Source organism: Rhinoraja longicauda, chromosome 5 (assembly GCF_053455715.1).
Source record: "Rhinoraja longicauda isolate Sanriku21f chromosome 5, sRhiLon1.1, whole genome shotgun sequence".
Taxonomy (NCBI): Eukaryota; Metazoa; Chordata; class Chondrichthyes; order Rajiformes; family Arhynchobatidae; genus Rhinoraja; species Rhinoraja longicauda.
The window spans coordinates 70685175-70706065 of NC_135957.1; the positions used below are offsets into that span (position 1 = coordinate 70685175).

Sequence of the window (20891 nt, forward strand, 5' to 3'; positions counted from 1 at the left end):
CTTCTACACTGCAAAAACGTACAGGTATGTAGATTAATTGACTTGGTGTATGTCTAAATTGTCCCTGGTGTATGTAAGATAGTGTACTTCTTATCGAGTCCATAATCACAACATTAGACATTGTTCAGCCAGAGCTGAACACACTTCTCGGCATCTGCATACAGTGGCATCTTGCACTTCTTGTGGATAGTGGTGGAAAGATGGTGGAAACAAGGCCACGACGTGAACGCTCTTTCCTTGACCTCAGGATAGTGTCAATGTGCGGGGATCGCTGGTCGGGCCAAAGGGCCTGTTTCCACGCTGTATCTCTAAAACTAAAACATAAAAAAGATATGACTTAAAATTGGGGAAACATTGACTTTGATTTACACAACATTCAGAAATAACTAAAACCGCAAGCTATTGATTAGTACGGGTGTCAGAGATTATGGGAAGAAGGCAGGAGAATGGGGTTAGGAGGGAGAGATAGATCAGCCATGATTGAATGACGGAGTAGACTTTATGGGCCAAATGGCCTAATTCTACTCTTATCATTTATATTATGATAAGCAAAAGTAAAATAATGAAAAAAGTACTTCCCTCTTTGCCTCATCCTTAGGTCCTGAATCTGTACTGAATTCATTGTAGTCTCTGATCCTATTACCAGGTCTAACCTGGTTAATATAAGAGAGATGATAGTCAGCTCGGAAATCCCAAAAAGCCCATTGCTGAACTTCCAATCAGGATAACCAAGTTTAGTGCAGCAAATATTACCCTTTGTGGAAAAACCTTTGTTATAAATGTCAATATTGATTTTAGATATGCCTGTAGGTGGTGCTGCGATGAATCTTTTGCATTTCAAAATACACCAGATGTTGATCGCAGCATTAATGGTTTCTCTGCAATAGTCCCGCTTTCCTTTGTGGGCATGGCCCCAAGACAGTGGTTTCATCATCCACGTTGCAATCTGTGGTGCTAGTTCTTCCTGCACTGCACTCATTGGTGCGTTAGATTGGAGAATGTATCCATTGGGCTTGTGCATACAGCCACCCTTTTCAATTACATGGGAGACATTGGCTGCAGTAACCCTACACTTCAAAAAGTTAATCTTTTCCACTGCAGTCCTTTCCTCATCTAAATGTCCAGCCAGTTGCCCTTTCTATGTTCTCTGATAGTTGGGTGCTCCTGAAGTATTTTCACTGCCTTGTGCACCTCATGTCATCACATGTATTAATTTTCACAATCTTTTTCCCCCTCTGCTGTGTTCTCTCTTCCCAACTATTTCTTTTGCAGTTTGCCTTAACTTGCCTATGACCACCATCAATTTAAAACTTGTACTGTGCAGTTTTATTTATTTCAAGTGTGGTGGTTAGCTATATTTTTTTAAAGGAAATAAATGTGTTTACTTTTCTAATGCAGTGGAACACTTGGGGGAGCTGCTGTTCTGTATGAGAGAGATTTTGTTTTTATTACCTGCTTCTCCATTGAATGGTTCCATTCAAATAGACTCTTGCTTTTATTTAAAGCTAGAGCGACCCTGTAGGCACGACTGAGTGAGAGGGGGGGTGAGGGGAGGGGGGATAACGGGGGTTGAGGAGGGTTGGAGTGGGTGAGGGGGTTTGAGGGGTTGAGGAGGGATGGAGTGGGTGAGGGGGGATGGAGTGGGATTGTTTTTATAACAAGTATTTACAATAGAATCACAGGAGCTCTAGCATAGAGCACACAGATAAGAGATTAATCAGAAAACTGAATGCATCGTACTTCTGCAAATTTAGTCACCAGGTTTTCTCTGCCAATGAACGCCTACACACTAAGAAACAGGACATGGGCAGTGGTGTCCATTATTGTGCAATGCACATCTTGGCAGCACTTCACAAAATTCAAATGCATGCATGGCCCACAATTGGTGTGAGCGCTCATTTAAGGAAGCTTGCAATATAAGTTTGATGCCTCATTTGGCAATATTTAAAAAGGGTCCATTCCTGAGAAGATCCCTGTCTGAAATTCACCAGTGAAAACTGGTCGTGGCTATGTGCCCTCAGTTTAAAAACACCACTAACTGTTGCCAAATCTTTTCCTATCCAACCACCTTCACTTACACACACTATGCTATCCGCCTTAATAAGAACTCCCCCTTTCCCCCGCATCATCATTACCTTTGCCCCCACAAGCTTCTGAACTGCGTGGGCTTCCAGATCTCACTCCATAATGGAGCATCCTATACCAATTGAACGAAATGAATAAAAAGGGAACATTTTGGCGTTGACGGAGCCTGCAAATTTGAGAAATTTGGAATAAGAAAGTGTGAACAGCACAGAAATTACTGACCCACAACATAAAAGTTACAACAGAGAATTCAATAGAGAGTTACTTTATATGTGTTACCAAGGAGGAATAGTGATGTCATTAGGCATATGGCAATGCAGGTCCACATTGAAATCTTAACAATGGCATGATTTCATCTGGTCTGCAAGTGACTGAGCAGCCTGAATGAGCTCGTGGCAAGGGATCTGTCAATGGTCGGGCCTAAACAAGGTGGCACTGGTGGTTGTGATGTTCAGTTGTCTGTTCTCTTTAAAGTAATCATCTTAATGTGAATGAACTTGTAGTTGTTGATAGTGAAATTCAAATCATTCATTGGTGAGTGTACAATGACTAGATGCCTGAATTGGCGAGTTATCCTGATACTGATACTCTCACTGTATATTTCTTTAGTTATGTGCGATCTTAAAATGTGAATAAAGTGAATTTGTTGTGTATCACCTAACATTAATTTATCATTGCTGCACAAGAGATGAAAACTGCATTGAACAGGGCATTGTTAAAAAATTGCAGCTTCATTATCTCCGGTAGCTTTTGCCCATATTTATGATTTTGTTTCTGTTGCACAGGGTTACGCATGTTCTCGGGGGACAATTCAGGACTGATCATTGTTTGGAGCACCTTTGTAAATGAAAGTTCGCAGGAAAATCTAGTTCAGCAGTGGAGCATAGACAAGGTAAATAGCAAGGAATTCACTAGATTTTTAAGAAGTGGAAGATGGGGGCTGGGAGGCTACTCGGCCACTCATGCCTGCTGTCCTTTCCATTGGCATCATGGCGCATGGCTGATCTTTTATCACAGGACCACTTTCTTGCACATTATTCTCAGCAGTTGCATCCCCACACCCTTCTTCACGGAAAATTCCCTCTAAAATGGCTGACCTTTTAATTTAGACTAGGTCACCAAGTTGTATTGCCCTATCATTGACTCAGATACCATGTCATTATTTATTTCAGGCTCCTCAGTCTAAGAACACGTTAACTCTGTAACCATTTTCTTAAAGCTTAATTTTATAAATTTAGTGTCACAGTCATATAACACAGAAACAGAGGCCCTTCAGCCATCCCGCCCATGCTGACCAAGTTCTCCCATCTAAGCCAGTCCTATTTGCCTATATTTAGCCCATATCCCTCTAAACCTTTTCTATTCATGTACCACTCCATATGGCTTTTAAATCTTGGTATTGCGTCTGCCTCAACTACTACTCTTGGCAGCTCGTTCCATACACCTGCCACACTCTGTGTAAAAGCTGTCCCGCAGGTTCATACTATATCTTTCTCCACTAACTTTAAAACTACGTCCTCTAGTTTTTGATCCCCCTATCCTGGGAAAAAAGACTGCATTCACCCTATCTGTTCTCATGATTTTATATACTTCCATAAGATCACTCCTCACTCTCCTGCTCTCCAAGGAATAAAGTCCTTGTCTGTCCAACCTCTCCCTAAAGCTCATCTCCTTGAGTCCTGACTACATAAGCATACATTTTCTTTGCACCTTAATGGCATCTTCCATGTAGCAGAATGACCAAAAGTGAACACAATACTCTAAGCGTAGCCTCACTGACAGTAACTTAACGTCCTCACTTCTACATTAAGTTTCCTGACTGATGAATGCTAATATATTGAAAGCTTTCTTGAGCATCCAGTCCAACTGTGATACCACTTTCCGCAAATTATGAACTTATACTCCGAGATCACTCTGCTCTGAAAACAGTACTGAAAACAATACTTTCCTGTTGACTCATAGAAACATAGAAAATAGGTGCATGAGTAGGCCATTTGGCCCTTCGAGCCAGCACGGCATTCAATATGATCATGGCAAATCATCCAAAATCAGTACTCCGTTCCTGCTTTTTCCCCATATCCCTTGATTCCGTTAGCCCCAAGAGCTATATATAACTCTCTCTTGAAAACATCCAGTGAATTGGCCTCCACGGCCTTCTGTGGCAGAGAATTCCACAGATTCACAACTCTGGGTGAAAAAGTTTTTCCTCATCTATGTCCCAAATGGCCTACTCCTTATTCTTAAACTGGTTCTGGACTCCCCCAACATCGGGAACATTTTTCCTGCATCTAGCCTGTCCAATCCCTTAGGGATTTTATATGTTTCTTTAAGATCTCCTCTCATCCTTTTAAATTCCAGTGAATATAAGCCCAGTCGATCCATTCTTTCATCGTATGCAAGTCCCGCCATCCCGGGAATTAACCTTGTGAACCTACGCTGCACTCCCTCAACAGCAAGAATGTCCTTCCTCAAATTAGGAGACCAAAACTGCACACAATACTCTAGGTGTGGTCTCACCAGGGCCCTGTACAACTGCAGTAGGACCTCCTTGCTCCTATACTCAAACTTCTCGCTATGAACACCAACATGCCATTTGCTTTCTTCACTGCCTGCTGTACCTGCTTGCATACTTTCAGTGACTGATGTACAAGGATACCCAGGTCTCGTTGCACCTCCTCTTTTCCTAATCTGATACCATTCAGATAATAATCTGCCTTATTGTTCTTGCCACCAAAGTGGATAACCTCACATTTATCCACATTATACTGCATCTGCCATGCATCTGCCTACTCGCCCAACCTATCCAAGTCACCCTGCAGCCTCATAGCATCCTCCTCACAGCTCACACTGCCACCCAGCTTTGTGTCATCCGCAAACTTGGCGATGTTCTTGTTTCGTCTGCAAACTTGGAGAGGTTTTTATGTCATCCGCAAACTTGGCAATGACCTGGTTTGACATGCAACACATCACCCTGTATTAACCATTAGACATTCCTCAGCCAACTTCCCAGCTGAAAAAGGTCCTGCTGTAATTCTTGGTAACCATCTTCACCGTCTACGATACCATCTATTTTAGTGTAATCTGCAAACTTACTTGTCATAGCTTGTACATATTGTTAATGTAGATGACAAACAGCACTGCCCCTGAGGCACACCCCCAGTCACGGACCTCGGGTCCAAAAAACAACTTTCCACCTCCACCCTCTGCATCCTATCATGAAGCTAATTCTGTTTCCAATTAGTTAGCTTTCCCTACATCCCATGCAACATAACATTCCATAACAGCCTGCCATATGACACCTTATCAATGGCTTTGCTGAATCCACATAGACTACATTTTTGGCCCTGCCCTCATCAACCATATGGTCATACAGCGTTGCCAACTTCCCCATGCCAACCAACATGCCCCTTTTACACCAGTTCCACCTGCCTGCATTTGGTCCATATCCTTCTAAACCTCTCCTATCCATGTGCCTGTCCAAATGTTTTTTAAACATTGTGATAGTATCTGCCTCAACTACCTCCTCTGGAAGCTCGTTCCATACATCCACCACCCTTTGTGTAATTTTATTTTTCTAAATGCCTCTCTGGCTCCCTTTAAATCTTTTCCCCCTCGGCTTAAACCAATGTTCTCTGGTTCTTGATTCCTGTACTCTGGGTAAATTACCTTAATCTACTCTTCTCATGATCTTATACACTCAGTTACTTCTTCAAAAAACGTAATCAAATTCATTAGATATGATCTCTCATTCACAAAACCATGCTGACCATCCCTAATCAACCCCTGTTTTTCCAAATGCATGTATATTTTATCCCTCATTATCCAATCCAGTAACTTTCCTATCACAGATGTTAGGCTTACTGCCTTGAGATCAAACATTTTTCTTTGCAGGCCTTCTTAGAATAAAGGCAAAACATTAGCTACCCTCCAGTCTTCCGGCACCTCGCTGATACATTCGTCTCCGTAATGGCTCGTGCCATTTCCTCTCCAGCTCCCCACACTGTCTTTGGACATATCTGATCAGGTTGGGAGAGTTATCTACCTTCATTCTATCAACCTTCATACACCTTAATTAAGGAGCCGAGAAAAGCCCTGGTCAACTCGTCCCTTCTCACCCAAATCACCCCCTCCCCAGGTACTTTTCCCCGCAACCGCAGGAGATGCAACACCTGTCCTTTTACCTCCCCCCTCGACTCCATCCAAGGACCCAAACAGTCTTTCCAGGTGAGGCAGAGGTTCACCTGCACCTCCTTCAACCTCATCTACTGTATCCGCTGTTCCAGGTGTCAACTTCTCTACATCGGCGAGACCAAGCTCAGGCTCGGCGATCGTTTTGCTGAACACCTCCACTCTGTCCGTCTTAACCTATTTGATCTCCCGGTGGCTCAGCACTTCAACTCCCTCTCCCATTCCCAATTTGACCTTTCTGTCCCGGGCCTCCTCCATTGTCAGAGTGAGGCCCAGCGCAAATTGGAGGAACAGCACTTCATATTTCGCTTGGGCAGTTTACACCCTAGCGGTATGAACGTTGACATCTCTAACTTCAGGTAGTCCCTGCTTCCCCTCTCTATCCCCTCCCCCTTCCCAGTTCTCCTTCTAGTCTTCCTGTCTCCGACTATATTCCATCTTTGTCCCCCTACCCTGACATCAGTCTGAAGAAGAGTCTCGACCCGAAACGTCACCCATTCCTTCTCTCCCGAGATGCTGCCTGACCCTCTGAGTTACTCCAGCATTTTGTGTCTACCTACATCTTAGTTAAGTTCAGTTTATTATTGTCACGTGGTACATGTGCAGTGAAAAGTTTTTTTTTGCGTGCTATCCAGTTAAGGAAAATGCTATACATGATAACAGTCAAACTGTCCACTGTGTACAGATAAAGGGTGCAACACTGTGGCAGGAGAGTAATACAGCTGGTGGAGCTGCTGCCTTTCAGCGCCAATGACCCGTGTTCGATCAATCCTGACATCGGGTGCTATCTGGAGTTTGCACATTCTCCCTATGCCGCATAGGTTTTCTCCAGGTGCTCTGGTTTCCTTCCACATCCAAAGACGTGTGGGTTTGTAGGTTAATTGGCCTTTGTAAATTGCCCCTAGTGTGTAGGAGTGGATGAGAAAGTGGGATAACATACAACTAGTGTGAACAGGTGTTTGATGGTCGGCCTGGGCTGAAGGGCCTGTTTCTCTAAAGTAAACTAAACTAAATCTCTTCAACTGCAATACAGACTGCCCTCAAGGCATCGCCATTAACTTTCCCATGTTCCCTTCAAGCCCTTCTCCGCGATAAAAACAGAGGAGAAATTTTCTTTGAGGACCTTACCCAGCACCTGCAGCTTAAGCAAAGATAGCCCCCTTGGTTTATGAGGGACCCTGTTATCTCTTTAGGTGCCCGTTTTCCCCTTAATATTTGATATTCCTGAATCTTATCTGCCAGAACTATCTCCAGTTCCCTTTTTACCCTCCTGATTTCTTCCTGAAGCATGCTCCTCAATCCCCTGTATTCCTGGAATAAGCTTGATCTCAGGTGGTTATATCAGACACGTGCCTCCTTTTTTTCCTAAACAGTACCTCAATTTCTCTCGCCTTCCAGGGCTCATTACCTGCCTTGTCCTTCACTCTCACAGGATCTTGGGTATATTGAGCTCTCACTATTACATTTTAAAAGCAACCCACTTTCAGGATATTTCATTGCCCACAAACAACCTGCACCAATCAAATTTTGCATATTCATAGAAACACAGAAAACAGGTGCAGGAGTAGGCCATTCAGCCCTTCGAGCCTGCACCGCCATTCAATATGATCATGGCTGATCATCCAAAATCAGTACCCCGTTCTGGCTTTTTCCACATATCCCTTGATTCCCTTAGCCCTAAGAGCTAAATCCAACTCTCTCTTGAAAACATCCAGTGAATTGGCCTCCACAGCCTTCTGTGGCAGAGAATTCCACAAATTCTCAACTCTCTGGGTGAAAAAGTTTTTCCTCATCTCAATCCTAAATGGCCTACCCCTTATTCTTAAACTGACCCCTGGTTCTGGACTTCCCCAACATCAGGAACATTTTTCCTGCATCTACCCTGTCCACTCCTCAAAGAATTTTATATGTTTCTATAAGATCCCCTCTCAACCTTCTAAATTCCAGCGAATGCAAGCCCAGTCGATCCATTCTTTCATCATATGTCATTCCATCCATCCCGGGAATTAACCCAGTTAACCTAAGCTGCGCTCCCCCAATAGCAATAATGCCCTTCCTCAAATTAGGAGACCAAAATTGCACATAGAAACATAGAAAATAGGTGCAGGAGTAGGCCATTCGGCCCTTCGAGCCTGCACCGCCATTCAATATGATCATTGCTGATCATCCAACTCAGTATCCTGTACCTGCCTTCTCTCCATACCCCCTGATCCCTTTAGCCACAAGGGCCACATCTAACTCCCTCTTAAATATAGCCAATGAACTGGCCTCAACTACCTTCTGTGGCAGAGAATTCCACAGATTTACCACGCCAAGGCCACTGTACAACTGCAGTAGAACCTCCTTGCCCCTCAACTAAAAGCCTCTTGCAATGAAGGCCAACATGCCATTACCTTTCTTCACTGCCTGCTGTACCTCAGTTCCTCTCCAATACTAACAAAGTTGGCCTTGCCCTAATTTAGAACTTTAACTGTGGACCAGCTCATTCTTCTAATCTCTTAGTATAGGTTTGTCGTTCCAAGAATCCACCTGATGAATGTTTCCTGCCGTTCCTCCACTCTTGCAAGTTTATCCTTCCTAGGTAGTTAAGCTAGACTTGCAAGCAATATTCCAGGTGTGGTCTCCCCTGGGCCCATGCAATTGGACCAAATGCAGTTCATACCTTGAAAAGTTAATATCTATCGTAATGAAAGTATGTTTTCAATATTTTGTTGCACGATGAAGTCGATGGCTAAATACAGTTGACGGCTTGGGTTCCTTGTGATCCCACCATGACAAAGTAGAATTCCTTTCTAATTGATCACCTTACCCACTACTGACCTAATTGGCATATCATATCAAATACTGTTTCATGAAAAATGCCACCAGAGTGGCAAATTGATTAACTTCTATGATTCTAAGGAAGTATCAGATATTTCTGAAACTGAGTTGTAAACAGTAACTTACGGTAAGCCTCATTATTTACATGGCTAAACTTGTATTAAATTCTTTGACTGGTCAATTTATTTTTATCTCTGGATAGCTTTCATTTCCACCCAAGCTTTTTTGTACAGTGATACCTCACTTCACCTAATGGAACCTGTAGAGAATTCTCAGCATGTTAGCAGATGTTTCCATTTCCTTTTTATATGTCTCCTCTTGCATTTTATTTTAAAGTTCTTACTTTCTGTTCTTTGCTCTTACTACACCTTATACTTTCAAAAATAAAGCCATCACCTGCCTCTGGCCTCAACCACTTGACCTGCATCCCATGTCTTCTCCAGTTTTCAGTGTTCCCAAAAATTGGCATTTAGCACTTTGCTCCTCTGAATAATAATAAATCATTTGGGCTCTAATTACTTTTAGAACCAGTTTGCAGTTGCAGTTGCAGTTTGTTGGCAGTTTTTCCAATAGATAATATAGTCATTCAGGTGTGTTGAGTAACTTGGAAAAGTGTTACACATTTTCATTTCATTGTACTTTTTCCAAGTGTGGTAATTTTAAATATTGGATGGTGTATTGACAATTTCATGTTCAATATTCTTTGCAGGACATATTACAAAATGACCTTAAAGGTATTCCTATAAATCATCTGGAAGTTCATCCAAATGGCAGACGCCTGTTAATCCATGCCAGGGACAGCACTCTGAGAGTGATGGATTTGAGAGTGTAAGTCATGTTAATAACAACTATTTCTGCGATTTTCATTTTAACCACCAGTCAGTCCAAAGAATGGTCCTGACCCAAAGCATCATCTATCTATTCCCTCCACTGATGCTGTTTGACCCATTGAGTACCTCCAGCACTTTGCGTTTTGCTCAAGATTCCCGCATCTACCATTCCTTGGGTCTCCAGCCTAATTAGTGACCTGCATTGTGTTATCATTGAGTTCTTTATACTTGGTGGTTTTATTTACACAAGCGAACAGCTATTAACTTTGCTGGTATCTTGTTAAGTATGCTAGTGTACATTAATTTATCAAAGATTGGCTGCAAGTCCAATGGGTGAAATCTCTTCCACTACAACACGGATTTTTATAAAGTTCTAACCAAATCTCTTTGAATTTATTCCAAAGCAGTTTTGTGAATTACTGATGGCCCCTTTCCCATCCAGTATTATCCCAGTGATTGATATCACAGATAGACATTCTCTGATTGACTCTGTCCTCATTTTGGGGTGAAAAAAGAGCCATGTTTTCATTTTGGGAGAAGTGTCCATTGAATTATTAAGGATAAACACCTTTTAGTCACCCTGTGCCATTTACAACCTTGTCATGAATGCCAATGTTGAACAACAATGTGGATTTCATAGATAGAGTATGTCTCTATACTGACACATTTGAGATGCTGAACTTGTGGGTGGGGGAGGCAATGTCTGTATATGAATGGCAATTATGAAATTTGTTGAATAGAAATTTCTTACTAAACTTTAATGAATCCTATTTATTTTCTAGACTAGCTGCAAAGAAGTACACAGGGGCAACAAATTACCGCGAACACATCTACAGTACATTCACACCATGTGGGACATTTCTTCTCTCAGGGAGTGAAGATGGAATATGTTATGTTTGGAACACAGATACAGGTGTGTTTCAACTGCTAAAGCAAATGTTTTTGACCTATTACATTTTAGATTAGCTAAATCATTACCTCATTCGCTGAGGTAATGGTCAGATGCTAAAATTAGGACTTGAATGCATGCCCACAGAGGGATTCGGAAAGGTCGTTGAAAACATGTAGGATGTTTGCTTTTATCAGTTGAGGCAGAGCATATAAGAACAAGGAAGGCATTCTAAAGTGATATGAAACTGCTAGGTCACACCTAAAATCCTACAGGAAGGACGTGAAGAAGATTTTAAAAGGCTATTGTCAGGAGTTGATAGTTTATAGCAAAGACAAACAATTGGATACATTTTCTTTTGAACAAAGTGGGCTGCCGGGAAATTTAATAGATGTGAATAGCTTATTGGGTAAATAGGATGAATCTATTCCCCTTGGCAGAGCAGTTGATTATTGGGGAAGGATTTAAGAGGAAATATTAAAGGAAAGTTCAGAGTGCAAAGGGTGGTGGTAATTTGGCACTAGGTTGGTGGAGGCAAAATCTCTCATGTTTAAAGAATGAATGAGATCTTGAAGAGTCATACCTACATGGTTATGGGCCAAGAGCTGGGAATTGGAGCAATACAAAAAGCTCTATTTGTGGCTGCCAAGAACCAAATGGTCATCATCTGTGTTTCTACTTCAATGAGAACATTGCATTAGGATGAAAGTGTTAATCCAGTTTTTTTAAACAGCTTTTTTCCCATTTAAAATATCCCTTTCCACCTTTAATAACAGTATTGTCTGTATAAAAATGTTGCTTGCCACAAGCTATCAATAATTGATATGTCTTTCCACATTTTCATATTAGATATCTAAATAAGGATTTTCAAAAGACTTTCTTTTTATACATTTAGAAAATCACAAAATTCATCTATCCATTTATCCCTTCAGTTGTTTTAATGTTTTTTTCATTCATTTGCATCTTTCATGAGCCTTTTATATTATAAAGCCACGGAAGCAATTTTGAATGTTGCAATGTACGAAATATAAATGAATGAATAAGTTTATTGGCCAAGTATGCATATACAAGGAATGTGCCTTGGTGCTCCGCTCACAAATGACAACACAATCATACAGTTAACAATTAAGAATAAAGCATAACCACATCAAAACAATAAGGATACACCATTACGGTTTAAACATGTGGGTGAAAATAAACCAGAGCAAAAAAGAGACTACAGACTTTGGTTATTGAGTAAAACTATCACTTGTGGAAAAAAGCTGTTTTTATGTCTGGCTGTGGCTGCTTTGACAGTCCGGAGTCGCCTTCCAGAGGGAAGTGCTTCGAAGAGATTGTGGCCAGGGTGAGAGGTCAGAGATGATCTTTCCCGCTCGCTTCCTGGCCCTTGTAGTGTACAGTTCGTCAAGGGGGGAAGGTTGCAGCTAACAATCTTCTCAGCTGTGCGAATGATCCGTTGCAACCTCCGGATGTCGTGCTTGGTGGCTGAGCCAAACCAGATCATGATGGGGACAGTGAGGACGGACTCAATGATAGCAGTATAGAATTGGACCATCATTGCCTGTGGCAGATTGTGTTTCTTCAGTTGCCGCAGGAAGTACATTCTCTGTTGGGCCTTTTTGACTGTGGAGTCGATGGTGGCCCCCCATTTAAGGTCCCTGGAGATGATGGTTCCAAGGAACTTAAATGACTCCACAGATGTGACTATGTTGTTGTTGATAGAGAGTGGGGGGAGGGGAGGGGGATCTCTTCGAAAGTCTACAATTAGTTCCACTGTCTTGAGAGCATTGAGCTCCAGGTTGTTGCGATGGCACCAGGACGCCAGCTGTGTCACTGCCCCTCTGTAGGCAGATTCCTCCCCATCCTAGATCAGTCCAATCAGGGTAGTGCAAAAAAGCACAAGAAACGACACAAATAGAAATCTAATGATGACCAGAACTACTTTAATAAATAATAGAGGGTAGAATATTACCAAAAATAATCCAAGGAAAGCCAATCCACAAATTTTATCTCTCTCTTTTGATTAGTCCTATAGTAGGGAAATGCCATACTTCCAGCAGTGGCCATTTTTCGCACAGGGCATTCAGAGAGAATCATTTGATCCTTTGGATGTTGGAAGTTGAAAATTCTATGACAATTGTGAACTACGATTGAGTTCTTGTGGCTTTGCCAACCTTTGTACCTCGACCAACAAATTGACTGATCCTTTACATAAAACAGTACAGCACAGGAACATGCCCTTCGGCATGCAATGTCCATGCCAAACTTGATGCTAAATTAAACTAATCTCCGCTGCCTGCATGTGATCCATATCCATCCATTCCCTGCATATCCATGTGCCCATGTAAAAATCTCAAATGTCAAATATCATATATACCTTCATCACCATCCTCTGTTTCAGACACCCACCATCATCTGTGTATTAACAAAAACTGCTCCGCACATCTCCTTTAAGCGTTGCCACTCCCATTTTAAAGGCTCTGCCTTCCAGCTCTTGACATTGTCACCCTGGGACAATGCTTCTGACTGACTACCCTATCTACGCAAACTCATATTTCTTCAACTCGTTCACACTGCGCAATCCAATTGTAGTCCTGTCAGTCCCCACTATTTCAGGAAGATTTTTGTATCTGTGATGGAGGCAGACAGAAAATATTTTTTAAGTTTGAGATCGGTTATGTTTCTCCCCCCCCCCCTCCAATATTTTATCTTGTCAATGTCAGGCAGGAAGACATTAACCTCTACTTCTTCTTCTTGCGTTTGAGGTAGCAGAAGTTATGTAATGCCCTCCAGGCGCTGTAACCAGTGCAATGTGCTGTTGTCGAGGGCCGTGAGGTCTACCCCTCCACCAGGGGGAAGGAAGACAGTGCAGTCGAAAATAACGTGCTGCGCTGTTTGCTGGTCTGCTCCACACACGCAGGCTGCTGATGAACGCAACCCCCAATGATGCATGTTGGCGTTGAACCGGCCGACCCCTGTACAGAGCCGGTTCAGGGCGACCCACTCTTTGCGGGGCATGTCCGAACTGGGTGGGGCTGTGGTGTTTGGTGCGACAGTGAATTGAGGAGGTCGCGATGTCTGTTCCCAGCTGGTTTTCCATGCTCCTAGTATGTTGAAACCGGAGCCACAGAGGGTCGCTGCATGACGGGAGAAAGGGTGACGAGATGGCAGTCGTTGAGGTCCCAGTTGCTGTGAATCCTGGGTGAGATGGTGCAGAGGATGTTTGGTGTCTGATGGGGCCTTGCACACCAGCCTATGAGTGAAGAACTCTCTGCAAAGCTTGGCGGGTGCAATAGCTGCGAGCACCGGCAGGAGATCCATCGGAGTAGGGCTTAGGCAGCCAGTGATGATCCACATGGTGTCGTTGATGGTGGCGTCTAGCTTGCTAGTATGAGCGCTGCGGCTACTGATTTTTATTTTAATGCTTTTTGCATAAATATAGAAGCGATACTACATACCATTGGAGAAGGGAGAGGTGAAATAGGTATCTATACTTCAGGGTCAGTTAAGGATGGATAATTAATGTAAGAATTGCTAATGAAAACCAGTGAATTATTGAATAACATAATTGAAAAGTCATGTTCTTGTTTCTAGCAATAAGTTGTTTATATTTAAATTTCAAGTTTACTCCTACACCCTTCTAAATGTATTTGGCTAATTATTTGTGTAATTGTTTCATTGTATTTATGGTACACTGATAATCACTGTTTAGTTTGTGTTTGGCCAGTAATCTCAGTAATGATTGAGTCCATTTCAAATTCTCTTCCTTTCTTTTGGTAGGAGACCAAGTGGCAATGTATTCTGATCTTAATTATACATCGGCTGTCCGTTGTGTCGCCTTTCATCCCCACGAACACATGGTGGCTTTTTGTGCCTTTGGACCAAATCAGCCTATTCTTGTCTTTATTTATAATCAGCAAGGTGAGTGACTTTATACTTTACTTTAGACTTTAGAAATACAATGTGGAAACAGGGCCTTCGGCCCATATAATCCGTGCCGACCAACGATCACCCCGTACACTAGCACCGTCTGACACACGAGGGAAAATTTTACCGAAGTCAATTAACCTACAAACCTGCACATCTTTGGAGTGGGGCGGGAAGCCGGATCACCTGGAGAAAACCCACGCGATCACTGTGAGGACGTACAAACTCTACAGACAGTACCCATAGTCAGGATCGAACCTGAGTCTCTGGCACGGTAAGGCAGCAAATCTACAGCGGTGCAACCCTCGGTGTCGTGTTAAAGTGATGCTTAGAATATTTGTGCAGGTGTTCTGTTTAAATGAGGCTTGATAATTCATAAATGTGAGTATAGTAATTTGCAAAAATAAATATTTCTATTAAAGCACCATTAGGAACCATTTTATATATTGTGTAGAAATGCTTTTAGTCAACTATGATACCTCCAAAAGCTTTTTGATTCAAAACATTCAAAAAATGGAATGGATACTGAAGAAGGGTCTCGACCCAAAACGTCACCCATTCCTTCTCTCCAGAGATGCTGCCTGTCCCCGCTGTGTTACTCCAGCTTTTTATGGCTAACTGGAATGGAGTTAGTTAGAATCAAATTAGAATTTCAGAACTTCCAATAAGAACCATCAAAATATTGTTCAACCTTTTAATTCTATTACTGGATATGATGCAGCAACAAAGACAAAATTGATTTTAATTTGCCATTAATTGCTGGAAGTTAAAAAAAAGGAGAAAGAATCAACAACAACACTACAGTCACATCTGTGGAGTCATTTAAGTTCCTTGGAACCATCATCTCCAGGGACCTTAAATGGGGGGCCACCATCGACTCCGCAGTCAAAAAGGCCCAACAGAGGATGTACTTCCTGCGGCAACTGAAGAAACACAATCTGCCACAGGCAATGATGGTCCAATTCTAAACTGCTATCATTGAGTCCGGCCTCACCTTCTCCATCATGGTCTGGTTTGGCTCAGCCACCAAGCACGACATCCGGAGGCTGCAACAGATCGTTCGATCAGCTGAGAAGGTTGTTGACGAACTGTACACTGCAAGGGCCAGAAAGCGAGCGGGCAAGTTCATCTCTCACCCTGGCCACAAAATCTTTGAAGCACTTCCCTCTTGAAGGTGACTCCGGACTGCAAAGCAGCCACAGCTAGACATAAAAACAGCTTTTTTTCCCCACGAGTAGTAGTTCTACTCAATAACCAAAGTCTGTAGTCTCTTTTTTGCTCTGGCTTATTTTCACCCACATGTTTAGACCGTAATGTTGTATCCTTATTGTTTTGATGTGTTTATGCTTTATTCTTAATTGTTAACTGTATGTTTGTGTTGTCATTTGTGAGCGGAACACCAAGGCACATTCCTTGTATTTGCACATACTTGGCCAATAAACTTAGTCATTCATTCATATCATACATTTTAGTGAAAAATCAATGTGACAGTATTGCAAAAACGTATTGAGCTTCAGTTCAAACTAAACAGGTTTTCATTCGAATAACAAAAGTGAAGTACATTTGGATGCATTCAGAATTTGCAATTTCCCAAAGGCGCAGCTGGCAGGTTTTGAATATAGATATATAACGTTGTGCATTTCTGAGGGCTGTGTCTTAGGCCTAACCATCTTCAGTTGATTTGTCAATCGCCTTTTTCAGTTATAAGGTAAGAAGGAGGGATGCCTTCTGATGGTTGCACAATATTCCGTTTTCAATTCCAAGCACAGTCTTGATGTTCTGTGGCATTATCATTTACAAGTTTCCTAATATCGATATCAAGGGCATCGCCATTGATCAGAAACTCGACTCAAGTGTACCCTGTGGTGAATAATACATCTTAATATTCCATACCTTTTCCGCCTTAATATTCCAAACCCAACAATATATGTAGATCCACTTGCCTGGGTGAGTGCAGCTCTTACAATGGTAAAAGCTTGACAGGATCCGAGACTACAGCAGCCTACCTGAATGTCATTCCATGTAACAAACCACTCTAAACATTAATTTCCTCACCACAATTGCACCATGACTACAGTGTATGCCTCTGAAGAAAAACACTACAGTTAGTCACCTAGGCTGTTCTCACAACTCGACCAAAACCTGCACCCCAATCTCGGGTTCCTCCTTCAAACTGCAAAAGTTTAGCGATTTGGCCTACAAAGTCCTCTGTGGTTGTGAATTTTGCCCATTGAATGCAGAAGTTTCTGTGTCTATTCTAAGCAGCTTGACCTATAACCTGAGACGATGACCACTTTTGTTCCAGATACCACAGCCAGGAGAAATATCCTCCCTGTCACCAGTTTGCTTACCCCCCACTCCTGAGAATTCCAGTTATATCTTATTTTTCTACGGCGTGATGAACCATGGCAAAGCTAGTCAATATAGTCTTCACTGCACTCTCACCACAGCAAACATATCATTTCTTGAGTTAGGAGATCAAAACACCACAGAATGTTCCTGCTATGGTTTTAACAAGGGTTTTCTTACATAGCAAGCCATCCTTGCTCCTGTAGAATCATAGGGTCATTAAGTCCTACAGTGTGGAAACAGGTCCTTCGGCTCAAATTGCCCTCGCCGACCAACATGTCAATAGACAATAGGTGCAGGAGTAGGTCATTCGACCCTTTGAGCCAGCGCCGCCATTCACTGCGATCATGGCTGATCATCCACAATCAAAACCCCGTTTCTGCCTTCTCCCCATATCCCTTGACTCCGTTATCTTTAAGAGCTCTATCTAACTCTCTCTTGAAAGCATCCAGAGAATCGGCCTCCACTTCCTTCTGAGGCAGATAATTCCACAGATTCACAACTGTCTGGGTGAAAACGTTTTTCCTCATCTCCGTTCTAAATGGCCTACCCTTTATTTTTAAACTGTGGCCCCTGGTTCTGCACTCCCCCAACATCGGGAACATGTTTCCTGCCTCTAGCATGTCCAATCCCTTAATAATCTTATGTTTCAATAAGATCCCCTCTCATCCTTTGAAATTCCAGTGTGGACAAGCCCAGTCACTCCATTCTTTCCACATATGACAGTCCAGCCATCCCAGGAATTAACCTCGTGAACTTACGCTGCACTCCCTCAGTAGCAAGAATGTCCTTCCTCAAATTTGGAGACCAAAACTCCACACAATACTCCAGATGTGGTCTCACCAGGGCCCTGTACAACTGCAGAAGGACCTCTTTGCTCATAGATGTGGATAGGTTTAAAAAGGGTGTGGATCAAATTCAGGCAGGTGGGACTAGCATAGATGGGACATCTATGCTAGTCCCACCTGCCTGAATTTGACCCACCCCTTTTTAAATCTATCAATGTATGTGTCCAAATGTTTTTTAAAAAGTTGCGATAGTACTTGCCTCAACTACCTTCTCTGACTGCTCATTCCATATATCTTTGTGTACAAAAAAAGTTGCCCCTCAGGTTCTTAATAAATCTTTGCCCCCTCATCTAAAACTTGTGTGGTTCTTGATTCCCCTACTCTGGTTAAAAAAACTCTTATTGTGCATTTACTCTATCTATTTCTCTCATGATCTTACAAGATCACAACTCGTGTTGCTGTGCTCCAAGGAATACAGTACTGCCCTTCTCAACCTCTGAATCAACCTCTGGCCCTTGGCAACATCCCTGTAAATCTTCTTTGCATCCTTTCTGGCTTAACAACATCTTTCCTATAACAGGTTGACCAAACGTGAACACAATACTCTTAAGTGTGGCTTCACCAATGTCTTGTACAACTGTAATGTAACCTGTCAACTATACTCAATACTCCAACTGATGTGATCTAACTCCAGAGTAGCCTACGATGCAGAACCTTATTAAATGCATTGCTGAAATCATGTACTCCAATCCTTTTTGCAACGAATATAACAGTCCTGTTCTTAACGGTGGCATCTACCCATTTGCTTTACTTTAACACTTTTTTAGGAGGTTGGACAAAGGCTGGAGATGAAAAGACAAAAGGTGTGAGATAAGGATAGAAGTGCGAATTGTGAGGCCAGAGGAAGGAATATAGGAAGAAAGGGAGAAATCGGTTTGAGTCCATGTGGGGCACAGGGAAATGGGGGGGGGGGGGGGGGGGGGAAGCAGCAATAAAAAGGTTATGTGTGGATTAGTTACCTAAAATTGGAGAATTCAATATTCATACCGTTAGGTTGTAAGCTACCAAAGCAAAATTGTTTTGTTTAGATATATAGCATGGAAACAGGTACTTTGGCCCACCGAGTCCACGCTGACCATCAAACACCCGTTCACACTTGTTCTGTTATCTCACTTTCTCTTTGACTCCCTACACAGTAGGGGAAATTAACAGAGGCCAATTAACCTACAAACCCACATGTCTTTGGGAGGTGGGAGGGAACTAGAACACTCAGGGGAAACCAACGCGGTCACAGGGGGAACGTGCAAAAACTCCACACCCACGGCAGTCGAGGTCAGATGAACCCAGGTCTCTGGCACTGTGAGACTACTCACTTCACCACTGTGCTACTCTAACCTAGAGGGAATGAATAGGTGATGTTTCAGGTCAAGACCCTTCTTCATTGATTACATGTAATAAAAAGGAACTGCAGATGCTGGTTTATAAAAAAGATCAGCCTGAAGAAGGGTTCCGACCTGAAATGTCAACTATTCATTTTCCCCAGAGATGCTGCTTGACCCACTGAGATATTCCAAAAAAAATTGGTGTTTATCATCTTGCACCCTGTCCAGCGTAGGCATTTGTTGATGACCATTGATGTACAGCCTTGAAAAATTGTAGAGACAAAATACTGCAGGTGCTGGTTGACAAAAGAAGACAAGTGCTAGAGTTATTCAGTAGGTTAGGCAGCATCTCTGAAGAACATAGGCAATGTTTCGGAAATGTTCTCCAGAGATGCTGCCTGACCCAGTGATTTACTCCAGCACTGTCTTTTCTTGAAAAAAAAAGTATGTTTTGAAGGAATTGAACTGAATGAGCATTAGCCTGATGGTAGTTCTGATTACCATGCTGCCAATGTTTGATTCCTGCAGCTGCTGTCAGGCTTCGAGTTTCAGTTCTGCATGGAAACCGACCAGGTGCCAGATTGAGCAGAAGCAACAAGTAATTGTAAATTAATACTCTTCTTTCTAGTGATGTGCCCAATCTTGCATGACAGGGGAAATCTAGTGATTCTCGGCAGGTTAGCCTGACCTGGACAAAGAGTTGCAAATGCCCTAAGCAAGAGTAGCATATGCAGTTCAAAATCAGATAGTTCCAGATGCTGGAGATCTGAAATAACAATAGAAAATGCTGGAAAAAAATCAATGGTGTGTGCCTACGAGGTTCACCAAGATGTTGTCTGGATTAGAGAGTATTAGCTATAAGAAAAGTTTGGACAAACTTGGATTGTTTTCTCTGGAGCATCGTAGGCTGAGGGGAGAACTGATATAATTGTATAAACTTGCATAGAAAGGATAGATAATCAGTCTTATTAGCTTTAAAGTGAGAGAGAGAAAGTTGAAAGGAATGGTGTGAGGCAGTTTCTATTCCACAATGTTGCCTGACCTGCTGAGTATTTCCAGCAGTTTATGCTTTTATTTCAGATTTCCAAGGATTACAGTTTCATTATGTTCATTTTCATTAAGTTAGGTATTTACGTTATGAGAACTCTTCCTCTTTAACCCACCCTTTGGTCATCCATCCTAATTTCCTATTTTTGTGAAGGTTATTACTAAATGTCTTGGGGCATTTTTGTTACATTATGGGTTCTATGTAAATGAAATTTGTTGTTTGAAACAGAAAATGCTGGAAGAACTTGGGTGGATCAGGCAGCGTCTTTGAGAAAAATTAAGCATTTAAAATTTCAGGTCACTGACACTTCAGTATGTCTACAGGTATTCTGTTTCTCTTTCAGTAGATGCTGCTGACCAGTTGAGTTTTTTTGAGTTTTTCTGTTTCTCCTTTCGCTGACCATTTTAATATTTTTGTAATTGTCATTTGTCAATGGTCTATCTCAAAATATTCTAACGCTTGTAAATTACAATGCAGCAAAATTTACTATAAAAACAACCTTTGAGCCTTTTTTTTTTGTAATGTTGTTTATTAATCACTCTGGAATCGTTGTCCAGAAGGGAATTCCTCATTGCAGTCACCTTG

General features: G+C 42.1%; 1 protein-coding gene across 7 annotated transcripts in view; it reads left to right on the top strand.

Annotated features, from left to right (window-relative positions):
• Positions 1-20891, top strand: part of ahi1 (Abelson helper integration site 1) — a 178849-nt gene that overhangs the window by 49213 nt on the left and 108745 nt on the right. For all 7 annotated transcript variants that reach the window (XM_078399760.1, XM_078399754.1, XM_078399757.1 and 4 more), the window contains 4 exons: positions 2871-2977; positions 9803-9921; positions 10706-10836; positions 14593-14733. In XM_078399760.1, coding sequence (XP_078255886.1) covers positions 2871-2977; positions 9803-9921; positions 10706-10836; positions 14593-14733 — 498 coding nt within the window. The remainder of the gene's footprint in view (positions 1-2870; positions 2978-9802; positions 9922-10705; positions 10837-14592; positions 14734-20891) is intronic.